The 15,279-nt window shown below is 42.9% G+C and overlaps 1 protein-coding gene across 1 annotated transcript in view; it reads right to left on the minus strand.

Annotated features, from left to right (window-relative positions):
- Nucleotides 1-10,852: 10,852 nt before the first annotated feature.
- The window catches only part of PRPS1 (phosphoribosyl pyrophosphate synthetase 1), a 31,796-nt gene continuing 27,369 nt past the window's right edge, over nt 10,853-15,279 (minus strand). The window contains exons 6-7 of the mRNA XM_049767608.1: nt 12,986-13,145; nt 10,853-11,218 (exon numbers count right to left, since the gene is read on the minus strand). Of these exons, the coding sequence (XP_049623565.1) occupies nt 11,126-11,218; nt 12,986-13,145 (253 nt within the window). The 3' untranslated portion in view covers nt 10,853-11,125. The remainder of the gene's footprint in view (nt 11,219-12,985; nt 13,146-15,279) is intronic.

Raw genomic sequence — 15,279 nt, forward strand, 5'->3', positions numbered from 1 at the left:
GCCAACCTCTGAGCTGATAGTTTCGTGACCTATTTAATTTTTAAAAGACCTCTCCTGAGACTTTTTGTAGTTTCTATTTATTTTTCTCCCTGAGATAACCTGTAACCCGAAGTTTTATCTTGTGCACTTCAAACTTTTGTAACCTTTCTTTAGTATCCCCTAGGTTCCCTCCTATTCCATAACCCCCTTTTTGCCCTTTGGATCCACACAAGGTTTTCAAGGTTGGCCCAGTTTACAACCTCATTATTTCATGGTATTTTGAGAGGGCATTTGGTCAAACATATATCCAGGGCAACAACTCTCAGCCAGTTGCAATATCTTCTAGTTGAGTCCTCCAGAAGATCTCTCTCAAGCACCTTAAACTTTGCGGTTCCACAATGAAATCTCGCCATCTCTCCCAGAGCCCACCCCCAGTACCAACATTTATTAGACCAGAAATATGAAAGTTGGCCTGAACTACTTCTCCCTCAAAACCATCAAAAACACCAAGTGAGGGCAGATAGAGCTCAACTGGATGAGTGCAAGATTTACATGCAAGAGACCTGTATTCAGTCCCCCAGCACTGCAGAGACCCCTGAGCACTGTCAGGTGTGTCCCTCCCAACCCAACCCCAAAATTCTTAGTATGTCTCACAAGGAAGGTCACCAGAGAGTGAATTTTCCATATCAGGCAAACCATTACACTCTTAAGAGTGAACAGGGGTGCTATTAATGGGATTTCTGGGACAAGCTTTACATACAAGAATCGTCATCAACCCATCTCACAGCCGCATCCCTCATCACCACTCCCCACCTTACCCTAGTACATGTACTCAAGCTTCCTTTATTAATTTAATGTATTGGCATTCTGTAATTTGCAATACTTTTAATGATAGTTTCACATGTACATAATACCAACAACACAACCATCATCCATGTATCTTCCTCCCCTCAAAACTCCAATGTCCTTCGATTTAACCTCAATTCATTTATGTACATTAGTTACCCTGTGTTGTCCATGGCCCTTAGCTGTGACTTTGCTGTGCATCTTTAAGCTCCTGTATTTTTTACCTTTTTTCTGATTTCACAAAGTACACTCTAGTTCTTTTCATGTTGCTGAAAATAGCACGACTTTTGTTTTACTCATAGTCATATAGTAGTTTGTTGTGTATATACAACACAATTTCTTTTTTTTTTCTTTAAACAACTTTATTACATACATGATTCTGTTTGGTTTTCAGTCATGTAAAGAACACCCCCCATCACCAGTGCAACATTCCCATCACCAATGTCCCAAATCTCCCTCCTCCCCACCCAACCTCCGCCTGTACTCTAGACAGCTTTCCATTTCCCTCATACATTCTCATTATTAGGACAGTTCAAAACGTAGTTATTTCTCTAACTAAACTAATCCCTGTTTTGTGGTGAGCTTCTCTTTTGTGTCTGAAATTTATTATTGCAAGAATGTCTTTCATTTTTCTTAAAACCCATAGATGAGTGAGACGATTCTGTCTCTCTCTCTCTCTCTCTCTCTCTCTCTGTCTCTCTCTCTTTCTGACTTATTTCACTCAGCATAATAGATTCTGTGTACATCCATGTATAGGAAATTTTCATGACTTCATCTCTCCTGACAGCTGCAAAATATTCCACTGTGTATATGTACCACAGTTTCTTTAGCCATTCATCCGTTGAAGGGAATCTTGGCTGTTTCCAGAGCTTTCTATGGTAAATACTGCTGCAATGAATATAGGTGTAAGGAAGGGATTTTTGTATTGTATTTTTATGTTCCTAGGGTATATTCCTAGGAGTGGTGTAGTTGGGTCGTATGGGAGCTCGATTTCCAGTTTTTGGAGGAAGCTCCATATTGCTTTCCATAAAGATTGAACTAGACAGCATTCCCACCAGCAGTGGATAAGAGTTCCTTTCTCTCCACATTCCCGCCAACACTGCTTGTTCTCATTCTTTGTGATGTGTGTCAATCTCTGTGGTGTGAGGTGGTAACTCATAGTTGTTTTGATTTGCATCTCCCTGATGATTAGTGATGTGGATCATTTTTTCATGTGTCTTTTGGCTATTTGTATTTCTTCTTTGTCAAAGTGTCTGTCCATTTCTTCTCCCCATTTTTGATGGGATTAGATGTTTTTTTCTTGTAAAGTTCTGTCAGTGCCTTGTATATTTTGGAGATTAGCCCCTTATCTGATGGGTATTGGGTGAATAGTTTCTCCCACTCAGTGGGTGGCTCTTGTATCCTGGGCGCTATTTCTTTTGAGGTGCAGAAGCTTCTCAGTTTAATATATTCCCATCTGTTAATCTCTGCTTTCACTTGCTTGAAGAGTATAGTTTCCTCCTTGAAGATGCCTGTAGTCTCAATGTCCTGGAGTGTTTTACCTATGTGTTGTTCTATGTATCTTATGGTTTTGGGTTTGATATCGAGGTCTTTCATCCATTTGTATTTTACCTTCATACATGTTGTTAGCTGGGGGTCTAAGTTCAATTTTTTGCAAGTAGCTAGCCAGTTGTGCCAACACCACTTGTTGAAGAGGCTTTCTTTGCTCCATTTAGGATTTCTTCATCCTTTATCAAAAATTAGGTGATTGTATGTCTGGGGAACATTCTCTGAGTAGTCAAGCCTATTCCACTGATCTGAGGGCCTGTCCTTATTCCAATACCATGCTGTTTTGATAACTATTGCTTTGTAGTACAGATTAAAGTTGGGGAAAGTAATTCCTTCCATATTCTTCTTCCCAATGATTGCTTTAGCTATTCTACGGTTTTTATTGTTCCAAATGAATTTCAAAAGTGCCTGATCTACTTCTTTGAAGAATGTCATGGGTATCTTTAGAGAGACCGCATTAAATCTGTACAATGCTTTGGGAGTATTGCCATTTTAATTATGTTAATCCTGCCAATCCATGAGCAGGGTAGGTGCTTCCATTTCCGTGTGTCCTCTCATTTCTTGGAGCAGAGTTTTATAGTTTTCTTTGTATATGTCCTTCACATTTTTAGTCAAGTTGATTCCAAATATTTGATTTTGTGTGGCACTATTGTGAATGGGGTTGTTTTCTTTTTTCTTTTTTTTTTTTTTTTTTTTTTGGTTTTTGGGCCACACCCATTTGATGCTCAGGGGTTACTCCTGGCTATGCGCTCAGAAGTCGCTCCTGGCTTGGGGGGACCATATGGGACGCTGGGGGATCGAACCGCGGTCCATCCTACGCTAGCGCTTGAAAGGCAGACACCTTACCTTTAGCGCCACCTTCCCGACCCTGGGTTGTTTTCTTAATGTCCATTTCTTCCTTATTACTCTTGGTGCATATAAAGGCCATTGATTTTTGTGTGTTAATTTTGTAGCCTGTCACCTTGCTATATGAGTCTATTGTTTCTAGAAGCTTTTCTGTAGAGACTTTAGGGTTTTCTAAGTAGAGTATCATGTCATCTGCAAACAGCGAGAGCTTCACTTCTTCCTTTCCTATCTGGATTCCCTTGATATCTTTTTCTTGCCTAATCGCTATAGCAAGTACTTCCAGTGCTATGTTGAATAGGAGTGGTGAGAGAGGGCAGCCTTGTCTTGTGCCAGAATTTAGAGGAAAGGCTTTCAGTTTTTCTCCATTGAGGACAATATTTGCCTCTGGCTTGTGGTAAATGGCCTTAACTATATTGAGAAAGGTTCCTTCCATTCCCATCTTGCTGAGAGTTTTGATCAAGAATGGGTGTTGGACCTTATCAAATGCTTTCTCTGCATCTATTGATATGATCATGTGATTTTTATTTTTCTTTTTGTTGATGTTGTGTATTATGTTGATAGATTTACGGATGTTAAACCAGCCTTGCATTCCTGGGATGAAACCTACGTGATCGTAGTAGATGATCTTCTTAATGAGGCATTGAATCCTATTTGCCAGGATTTTGTTGAGGATCTTTGCATCTGTATTCATCAGCGATATTGGTCTGTAATTTTCTTTTTTGGTAGCATCTCTGTCTGGTTTAGGTATCAAGGTGATGTTGGCTTCATAAAAGCTATTTGGAAGTGTTCCTGTTTTTTTTTTATTTCATGAAAGAGTCTTGCCAGGATTGGTAGAATTTCCTCTTGAAAGGTTTGAAAGAATTCATTAGTAAATCCATCTGGGCCTGGACTTTAGTTTTTGGGCAGACATTTGATTACTGTCTTAATTTCCTCAATAGTGATGGGTGTGTTTAGATATGCTACATCCTCTTCATTCAACTGTGGAAGATTATGAGTCCAGAAATTTATCCATTTCTTCCAGTTTTTCATTTTTAGTGGCATATAGTTTCTCAAAGTAGTTTCTGATTACCCTTTGAATCTCTACCATATCAGTAGTGATCTCTCCTTTTTCATTCCTAATACAAGCTATCAAGTTTCTTTCTCTTTCTTTGTTAGTTTGGCCAGTGGTCTATCAATCTTGTTTATTTTTTCAAAGAACCAACTTCTGCTTTCATTGATCTTTTGGATTGCTTTTCGGGTTTCCACTTCACTGATTTCTGCTCTAAGATTTGTTATCTCCTTCTGTCTCCCTATTTTTGTGTCCTTTTACAACACAATTTCTTGACCCATTCATCCATATATAGACATTTGGGCTATTACCACATCTTGGCTCATGTACTAGGTGTGGTGACGAACATAAATATATTCACACCTATATATACCCACAGGGCCAATGTACTCAGTGGGGAGACATACTCCTCTGCAGTTCCAAAAGATGTTTGCTTAAAAATAAACTACTCCTTTTCCATTTTATAGTGGTTAGCTGAGTTAAAGGTGTGTGTGTGTGTGTGTGTGTGTGTGTGTATGTCGTATCAAGTGAAAATTTTTGTGCTTTGGGATAGTTGCCAAGAAGTGGGATAGCTCAGTTGTCTTCTTTTGGATGCCCAGGTCACTGAATGAAAAACCCTTCTGTCTACTTCCTCTCTGGCCAACTTTTGAGTTGCTTGCTATAAGCATCAAAAAAAGGGCTGAAGAGATAGGACAAGGATTATGAATTTGTCTTGCACACAGCTGACTTTAATTCCATCCCTGACTGGTTCCCTGAGACCTATCAGGAGTGATCCCTGAGCATCACCAGTTGTGGTCCCCCAAATAAAAAAGTCAAAATCATTTTACAGGAAGCTTTCTCCAACTCCAGGAGGTAGCTCTGCTACTCTGATCCCATCGCCCATCGATGTGCTTTGTATCATTTGTACTTGGCTGTTTTCTCCTCTTCATTCTCCTCATTTCTGAGACAGAATCCGGGCCAAGGCCCTGATCCCAGCACTGAGCTGTGTGAAAAGGGAGCACTGCCCTCACACTGACACTCCGTGAACTTTCCTGGCTGCCTAGTAGATGCGAACAAGGTGCCATAGGGTCACCATGACAGCTAGAGATGGAGTGTGTGTGTGTGTGTGTGTGTGTGTGTGTGAGAGAGAGAGAGAGAGAGAGAGAGAGAGTGTGTGTGTGTGTGTGTGTGTGTGTGTGTGTGTGTGTGTGTGTGTGTGTGTGTAGGGGGGTGTTAGAGTACTGAAGGAAGGCTGCCACTCAGGCTCCCTTAGAACCATTCACCCTGGCTTCCTTCCCTCCATTGGTTGGCTCCCCCTGGTGGCCACTGAGCAGTAGTGACACAGTGGTGGTTGGTTTTTTTTTTTGTTTATGTATTTATTTAAGCATCTTGATTACAGACATGATTGTAGTTGGGTTTCACTCATATAAAGAACACCCCCCCCCTTGGGGCCGGAGAGATAGCATGGAGGTAAGGCCTTTGCCTTTCATGCAGAAGGTCTGTGGTTCGAATCCCAGCATCCCATATGGTCCCCCTAGCGTGCCAGGAGCGACTTCTGAGCTTATGAGCGTAGAGCCAGGAGTAACCCCTGAGTGCTGCCAGGTATGACCCCCCCCAAAAAAAAACACCCCTTCACTTGTGCAACATTCCCATCACCAATGTGCCCCCATTTCCCTACTACCTCCCCCCACCTGTATTGAGACAGGCATTCTATTTCTCTCACTCATTAACATTGCTATGATAGTTGTCAGTGTAGTTATTTCCCTAACTGCACTCACTACTCTTTGTGGTGACCTTCTTTCCAGCCCTCATCTCTGTTGTCTGTGGGCACTGTTACAATGTCTTTTATTTTTTTCAAAACCCATAATGAATGAGACTAATCTGTGTCTATCTCTCTCCCTTTGACTTACTTCACTGAGCATAATGATTCCACTCAGCATAATAGATTCCATGTATATTCATGTATAGGTGGTTGTTGGAAGATGGGAGGACCCATGCCCCCCCCCCCATGCCAGAGGCACATCAGCAGCTGCCCATACCTAGAGAAAGGGTGATCAAAGTTTCTACCTTTGTTATTTGGGGCACTCACAAGGTGGTGCTCAGGGCTTACCGTGACTCTGTGCACAGGGGACCGACCATATGGAATACCAGAGATCAAACAGGGTCATTTACTTTACCCCTATACTATGATCTCAAAGTGGTGAACATTCCTTATGTGCAATCCATCCTGCCTCCTAAAGTCCCCATGTCCTGTGTCTTTAGACACCCTATCCTAAGAACTTCTGAAAGTAATGACTGAAGCTGGGCAATTAGTTTGGCAAACAAACAAACCAGAAGAAAACCTGTGGGGTGTGTGGGGCCATGTAGATAGCTTAAGTGGTAGCACACATTCTTAGCACATGGGAGGTCAAGTCTGATCCCATGGCACCCCCAAAGTATTGTGGAGTATGGTCCCTCTTAGTTATAGTCTTTATGGAGGTGGCTAGATTGTTTCCTGGATTAAGGTGCTTGTTTTGCACGAAGCTCACACCAGTTCCATGTCCAGAACCATATGATCCTCTGAATCACATCAGATGTGGTCCAGAAACAAGTCTTAAAAATGAAAAAGCCTCTAATGTATTGTCCTGGTGAGATGATTGGTAACCCTGGCTGACTATCCTGTTTGCTAGTAAATACCTGAACCAAAACCCTAAAATGTGAGGGGAATCCCCTAGTGAAGCAAGTCTGATGCTCCCTCATGTCCACAAGACTGGGTGCCATGGGGGACGACTTGGAGGAAATCTATGAGGTGAGCCAGGTAGACACAGAAACAGCCAGGGTACATAGTATGGGAGATCATCTACTCCCCCGCAGTCCCAAAAAGTGTTCGCTTCAAAATGTGCTTCTACTCCTTCTTTTCAATTTTACTCTGAGTAGTTGAGCTAAGGGAGAAGCTGAGCCCTGGGGCTCTAGGGCATAACACACTATCAAGGAAACTACAACAGGGTCTCGGCAAGAACAGCATTTAAACACTCAAATTAAGGAGCATCCAGCTTCTGGGTAGGAAGAGTGGATAAGAGCAAACAGATAGTTTGGACAACCTGCTTTCTCATGGGCCTCAGTGCTGAGGTCCAAAGTCTCTCTGAGGAAGGTGGGGCCATGAGCCAGACAATTCCTGACCTTTAAGTCTTAGGGGTCATATAAAGCTACACCTAAGTCCTTTCCACTGCCCTCTGGTCATCTAGGTCCCAAGGGTATTCAGGCTTGTTTTAGTTACCCCCTGGATTCCTCACCCCCAACTATAATCGGCATTCCCTCTCCACATGAGACACTCAAAAATTCCTAAATTCCTGGGCTGGAGAGTACAGAGGGCAAAGTGTTTGCCTTGAGTGCAGCCTACCCACATCGGAACCCTAAACTCAAGGGGAAAAAGCATTATAGGCATGAGAGCAGAGATTTCACTAAAAGAGCGAAGTGCTTGCTTTCCCATGCAGGACTGCCCCACTTGATCCCCAGTACTACTTTTCCTGAGCATTGCTGACAGCATGCGGGGTGGCCTCAAAGAAACAAAAGGCATAGCTTAGGGAATGCCATGCTTGAGCTGTGGTTCTAGGAATCTCCTTTGTGCTGCCCTATGGGTAGAGTGAACATAATTTAGGAATGGAACCTGCAATGCTGCTGACACAAAGGGTCATTTCATGGTGCTCAAGGCAGCTCCCTTCCATGCTTGAGCAGAATGTTTCCTGCCATTGTCCTTCAGTCAAGTATGGCTTCTCATCTGGCATGCGTGATGTCTCTTTCCATGGATGGAAACCATGAAGGGTCACAGAAGTCCCCGACACTTGGATGTCACATGCAGCTGAATATTGAACTTCTCTGAGGCATAGAGAGATCAAAGATGGGGACAAAGAATCTACCTGATTTGAACTCAAAAGCCTCATCCAACTAAAGATGTCCCTCACCTCCAATTCTTAAATGGCCCTGATGAGCTGATCCTTTAGGAAATAGCACCTTCAGCCAGTTATGTTCTCATGCCAGCTTTTGCCAGAACAAAGAGAAGCAGAGCATCAGGATAGTATAGCATGTAGGGCACTTGCTTCGAAGGCAGTTTTCTGGCACACTGTAGAGTCCCCCCAAGTACCACCAGGATTGATCCCTGACCACAAAGCCAAGAGAAATCTCTTGATTTCTTGACCCCAAAAAACAAAATTAAAGTGAGCAAGAGGCCACGGGGCCACATTTTCTTTCAAAATATTTTTCTAATTTTGATTAAATAATGATTGACCAAGTTGTTCCCTATAGTCATTTCAGGCGTTAAATGTTCAAACACCAATCTCACCACCAATGTGACCATCCCTTACCAAATCCCCAGTTACCCATTCACCACCACAGCCTGCTTCCATGCAGGAACAAACTTATCGTTTCATATTGCTTGTTAAAGCACAAAGGACTAGAATTATCAAATCTTACATTAACACAAGTCAATTTGAAATGATTGTTATATTTATTACTAAGGTCAGTTCCATTAGGCTCACAGAGGTGAGAAGATTACTATGACTTTTCCATCAGATTCCCTGTGGTACTACTGGGCTGACTCTAACAATTAAGGTGTCCAGGATCTATAGAACTAAACAAATTAGGTGGCTTGGAAGTTTGACAAGGCCAAATTGTGGAGCTGGGACCTTTCTGTTCAGTGTTGGGGCTGGCATCTGGCTGCCGAAAGAGGAATCTGACCCCTCTTTTCTGGAAAGGTCACATTTCAGATCTCCCTGCAGTCACCAATGAATTTTTTTTTGATTCTGGAGTCACATCGGCTGTGCTCAGGGATCATTCCTGGCAGTGCTTTGGGAAACCATGAGTGCCTGAGGTTGACCCAGGGTTGGCCACACGCAAAATAAGTGCTTAGCCCAGTACTATCTGTCCACCCTGTTTTATTTTTAACAGAATCACTATAAACTAACTGTCCCAATATTCAACATCAAGCAAAAACAAAGAAATGGCAGAACCAGGCTTCAAAAGAGCACTGTTCAGAGAAATATAGAGCAATTAGCTTCCCAAGATCCCTCTTCCGTTGATGCACAATCTTACATTTTAGAATGCATTAAAACAAATTCCTTTTTTTTTTTTTTTTTTTGGTTTTTGGGTCACACCCTGCGGTGCTCAGGGGTTACTCCTGGCTGTCTGCTCAGAAATAGCTCCTGGCAGGCACTGGGGACCATATGGGACACCGGGATTCAAACCAACCACCTTTGGTCCTGGATCGGCTGCTTGCAAGGCAAACGCCGCTGTGCTATCTCTCCAGGCCCTAAAACAAATTCTTAAAGTTTGTTTCACCCTTCCTCCATGTCACCCGATGAAGGGAAATGATTATATTTGGCAAAGTTGGTTCAAATGGAATAAACGGTAAAAATAATTGACTATAATTCCTAACTCAAGGATTAAGAACTAGAAATATGGCTAACATGACTCATTTTATTATAATTCAGGTAGAATGCACAATTACCATATTCCCAGTTATTAATAAATCCAACATCAAGTGCATTGTTTTTCCCCTCTCCCCTGACCTTTTGAAATTTGGGGCACACCCATGGTGCTCAGGGGTTTTCCCTAGCTTTATACTGGGGAACCATGGAGTGTTGGGAATTACACGAAAGGTGGCCAATGCAACACAAGCACTTCAGGGGTTGGAGCGTAAGTACAGAGGGTAAGGTGTTTGCCTATGGTCAACCCAGGTTTGATTCCTGGCACCACAAAGGATCCATCCCTTATGCCCCGCCAGGAGTGATCTCTGAGCAGAGTCAGGAGTAAGCACTGAACACTGCCAGACATGGCCCAAAACCAAACCCCAAACAAGCATCTTAAACCCTGTGCTATCTCGCTAGCATCCTACCCAGCTCCCAAGCCCTGTCAATACTTGCAGCTGATTAAAACTTCAATGTCATTCCTGGAGCAAATAGTGTAGAGAAAGAACAACAGGATAGTGAAACATCCAGACTGAAACTGTGGCAGAGGCACCAGTAGTTATAGCAGCCGATCACACAGAGACAAACAGGTCACATTGTTTTTATTGGTTTGTTCTAACGAGACTGTCAAACATTTATTTTTAACAGAGGCCAAATAGGTCCAAGGAAGGAAGACAACAATTAAATACTTCAACTAAAAGGCACCAACTCAAACCCACCACCTTAGGGACAGCAGGCTAGGGAAAGGTACAGATTACTCAGAGGAAGTGAGCTCATGGGGTCTCTCAAGGAAGCTGGCCAGGAAAACAGATAGTTCGGTGAGGCCAAACTGAATATAAATATAAAGAAGAATCTTTGTCACTAAGTCACCCAAGGGTGACTTTTTCTCCCAAGCCTTTGCTGTGCTGTGAGCTGCTCAAGCTGGGTTGCCAGCCAGTACTAGGATTTGGCAGCCAGGGCGTAGCCAATTATTGAACATAAACTTTAACATCTTAAGACACTTGGGACTGAAGTAGAGTGGGGCAGTGGGGGCAGGTTTGGGGCAAGGCTGGGTTGATTTGGTTCTTTAGATGATCTGAATCCAAAAAGCCCCAAAATATTGTGATACAAATATTTGTAAAAGATCACTCAAGATTTATGAGCCTTCCCGTTCCCCCAAAGTCCTCCACACCCCCCTCCAGCTGCTAAGTCTTGCGACACCTGAGCTGGAGTGAAAACTGCAAGACATAGCAAACACAATACACTGGGGAAATCAAGAAAGTCTCTCTGTCTGTCTTTAGGAGAGACACTAAAGTGGGTAAACTAAATTGAAGCCAGCTGGTGATTCTGCTCAATGTTTCCTCAAGTACCACGGGGGGGGGGGGGTGGAGGGGAAAGGTGGAAGAAGGGAGGTTGGGAGGGGGTAACTTGATTTGTAAAAAGCCTCGCAATTTTTCTATTATAAAGGAACATGGCTGAACAAGTAAGAAACTGATTCCCCATTGTGAGTTCTCCTGATGGCCTCGGCTAGGATCATGGAGATATCAATCACCTGAAAAGTTCAGGAAGACAGCATGTTAGAATCACAGAGATGACAGGTCAACACACACATGCCAACACAGACACAACTCTCTGGCCCTCCTCCCTCCAAGGAAGGGCCTTTGTCTACACACCCAGACTGACTCTCTCTCCAATGAGGGCCTTCTTCTAAGAACAGCCGTGCTATTCCCCCTCATAAATTCACACCTACTGGTACTGTCAATGGTTTCATTCAAAATAATGTTTTCTGTTGGAGACGAGGGATTTGCAGGATGCAGGATTCTGCATGGCCCTATGCTAAGGGGGCACTCCTGGTGGTGCTCGATGTCATGCCAGGGCTAACTAACCTGGGTTTGACAGCATACAAGGCTTGCTCCCTGTACTGTCTCAACATTTCTACTATAAGCCACTTTATAAGCGAAATGCTACAGGAGGAAAACCCCTGAGTGCAGGATGTCATTTAAATAATTTTGAAAGTACAAAACAACAGTAAGAAATTAAGAACTACCCATCAATTTTACATTATTAAATTCAGAAAGCCAATGGATTAGTGTATCTTATTTCTTTTTTGGCTTGGGGTTACTCTCTCTGAGCTCAGAAGTTATTCCTGATAGTGCTCAAGGGACTGTATGTGATACTGGGGACTGAAACCAGGCCTTCTACTTTCAATCCCCAATACTGCAAAGCAGACAACTGGCCAATTGAGATCTCTCTCCAGCTCCTCAAAGGTTACTGTACATTTTAATGAAGCAAGGCCTCATTCTGTAAAGGTACCAACACTCAAATATTAAGTGTCCCAGGGGACCAGAGTGATAGTATAACAGGTAGGGCGATTGCCTTTCATGTGACCAACTCGGGTTAGATCCCTGGCACCCTATATGTTCTCCTGAGCCCACCAAGTATAATTCCTGAGTAGAGACAGGAAGTAATTCCTGAACACTGCTGGATATGGCCCCAAAAATGTTGTGTCCCAGGTATAAGAGAGAGAACTCATTGAGTTCTGCAGCTGTAGAAGCAATTTTGGGTCTCCAAAGCGTTCCTGGAGTGACTCCCCCAGTACTGTGGGGTAAGGCCCCAAAGCTAAAAGTAAACAAAAATGTCTAACAATATTACTTAGAAAAGTAAAGTATCAGTCCGAGAAGCTTTGGTTCTATGGGCCTCAAATAGAGCCAAGGAAACTAGAAGCAGGAGGAATCGATTTAGGTGGCTTCCAGAGCATTCTGATAATGACTAAAGTTCCAGGTAAATACCATCAGCTAAAAGGCTGGATATTATATAGAGGCAGAGACAGAGCTAGGAGTGTCACCCACACCACGAAGCATGGGACTGCAGATGTTAAGTATCCATCAATACAAGGTGGGGAAGAATCCTGGGCTCCAGTCTCAAAAGAGTCTAAAGGTTTTGATATCTGAATTAAAAAATGTTTTCTTCTTCCCCTTTTGGATCACAGATCTGGGTGAGACTGAACCCTCTGGGGCTAAAGAGATAGTTCAGTGGGTAGGGCACTTGTCTTGCACATAGCCAAACCAGGTTCACTTCCTGGCATCCCATATGGTCCTCAAAACCCCAACCAAGAGTGAACCCTAAGCAGATATCTAGGAGTAAGCCCTGAAGATCGTCAGGTATAACCCCTCACCCCCCCCCAAAAAGGGGAAAAAGAACAAACCCTTAAATGTCATAGAAGAACTTTTCAGAATCAAGTCACCGCACTTAAATCTGTTGCCGCCACTCCCTACAACATGGAGTGGCATCTTCTTTGGCAAAAAAATGGCATCCTTACTTGTATCTTGGAGCAATGTTTCATCTTATCCTCCTGAGGTATGGTATTGGTGACAACTACAGCTTCGAAGCATGCATTGTTGATGCGAGTGATGGCCGGACCCGAAAAGATTCCATGAGTTAAGATAGCATAAACTCTGGTGGCTCCAGCTGACAGAAGCCTAGAAGGAAAAGCAGACCTGATTAGCTTCATCTTACTTGGCATGCAAGAACTGGAGCTGGCTGCTTTAAAAAGCTGAATCTAGGGGCGAACAAGACAATACAAGGCCAAAGGCACTTACTTACCTGGCATGCAGTCACGGCAGATCACCAACACCCCATATAGTCCCACAAACATAAGCAGAAGTGATCTTTAAGCGGAGTCCTGAGCATCATCAAGTGTGTCCTCACAACCAAAATAAAAAATGTAAATCTAAATTCTGGGAGCTAGGCATAGAACTTAGTGATGTAGATTCTTTCCTGGCCTGTATAAGGCCCTGAGTTTTAGTCCCAGCACTGCATTGTTCCCTGAAGCAGTGCCAGAAACCACTGAGCACTAAGCTAAGAGTAGCTCTTGGGCACTGCTAGGTATGTCCCAAAACAAGCCAAAAAGAAAAATTAAAAAAAAAAGCCAGAATTTTATTTCTCACAGTGCTAGATGCTAACAAATCTAAAATCAAGCAACAGTAAGGTCTATTTAACTTGGCTTGTTGGAAGGGCCCAGCAGGGGGAGCTCATACAACCCTGGATGTGCAAACAGAAACAAACAGTGCAGAAGTGAGCTCTCTCTAGTGTCCCTCTTTTGAAGCTCAGGGTGGAGTTGGGAATGAGGGGCTAATATAATATCCCAAGTGTTGTTCAGAGGGCTGGGGATCCATTCCAGAGATTCTCAGCTATCTTAGCTGGCAGTCAATGCAAGGCCCCAAGGACACAGTGCTACTCAGGCCCTGTGGTGCCAAGGATCACCTGAGCTACCCTGTTAGTGCGCAAATCTCTAGGTGATGTTAGGAGAACCAGGTGGTGTTGGGAATTGAACTAGGCATGGGACTTAATCCTTGTACCATCTCTCTGGTCCTGGTAGTTCTTTCTTCTGAAATGCACATCTCCAAATAACACCACTTTGTGACTTTAAATATGACAGGGGAAACAATTCAGTCCACAGGACAAGATAGAAGTGGACTACGAACTTATCTGAGGAGAACTTCTACACATAATAAAACTCATCCACATTTCTGTGGGGGCACAGAACTGGACTGCATTTCCCATGTGACTTAACTGACTCACAAAATGGTGTTACACACAGTGGATACCATTTCATCATTGGGCTTGTGTGACAACTCTTCCATGTACTATCTTTGCTATTCTAGTCCCTTTGTGACTGGCTAGAAATCTCGGAAGCCATGGTTTTAAAATGCAATACCACTAGACTGAAAGAGAACACTGGTACACCATGAGACAGACAAAAATTTGATCTTGTCAAGATACTGACATTTCAGAGTCCAGTTGTTTGGTAATTACCATTATTATTGCTGATAAAGGCAAGCTATTTAGAAACTCTGAGATCTAAAATAGACACATAAATATTCTTTTAGCACTTATTCTATGCTAGGCTTTGTGCAAAGGTCGCAGAACTGAACATTTAAAAAATGATAAGGGGTTGGGGCAATAAGTAGATGAGAAATTTGATAGTGGTGGATGATACTCGCATTTTTATTGGCAAGTGTGGTGTGTCTCAGGGATTGGGTGTCTGAACACTTATCATAAACTCAATGATAAATCAATTTTATATTTAGGAAATGCAAAAAGTTGAACTCATGAACAGAAAGTTGGCACAGGGGTTCAATCACTTTACATGCAATGCAGCCAACTACAGTTTGATCCTAGGATTGCATATGGCCACCCATGCATGACCAGGGGTCACTGCTGAGCAGAGCCAAGACCAACCCAAACAGTACTGGGCATGGTACAAACCTTCCCCAATCAATTTAAATTAAAATACATGGAAAACAATAGTCCATTGTAAGTGGTGGAAAGCAACAAGAGTTTTAAAAGCAATGGCAGGAGCTAGACTTAACTGGGATTAAAAAGCAGGAAGGTAGTGTGAAAGATTGACTGGAAGTGTTATTAGAGATGGATGACTGGCAGGATGGAAAACAGAGGGAAGGCAAGAGAGGACTGTGAAAGCAGGCAATGAAAAAATATGAATGAAGGAAATTACTAGTGCTACATCAAACAGTTGGATGTGGTCAGAGAAATACTGCAAAAGCCAGAGCCTTGCATTATATGAGCTAATTTCCAGTACCACAAATGGTTTCT

The sequence above is a fragment of the Suncus etruscus genome, chromosome X (assembly GCF_024139225.1).
Source record: "Suncus etruscus isolate mSunEtr1 chromosome X, mSunEtr1.pri.cur, whole genome shotgun sequence".
NCBI lineage: Eukaryota > Metazoa > Chordata > Mammalia > Eulipotyphla > Soricidae > Suncus > Suncus etruscus.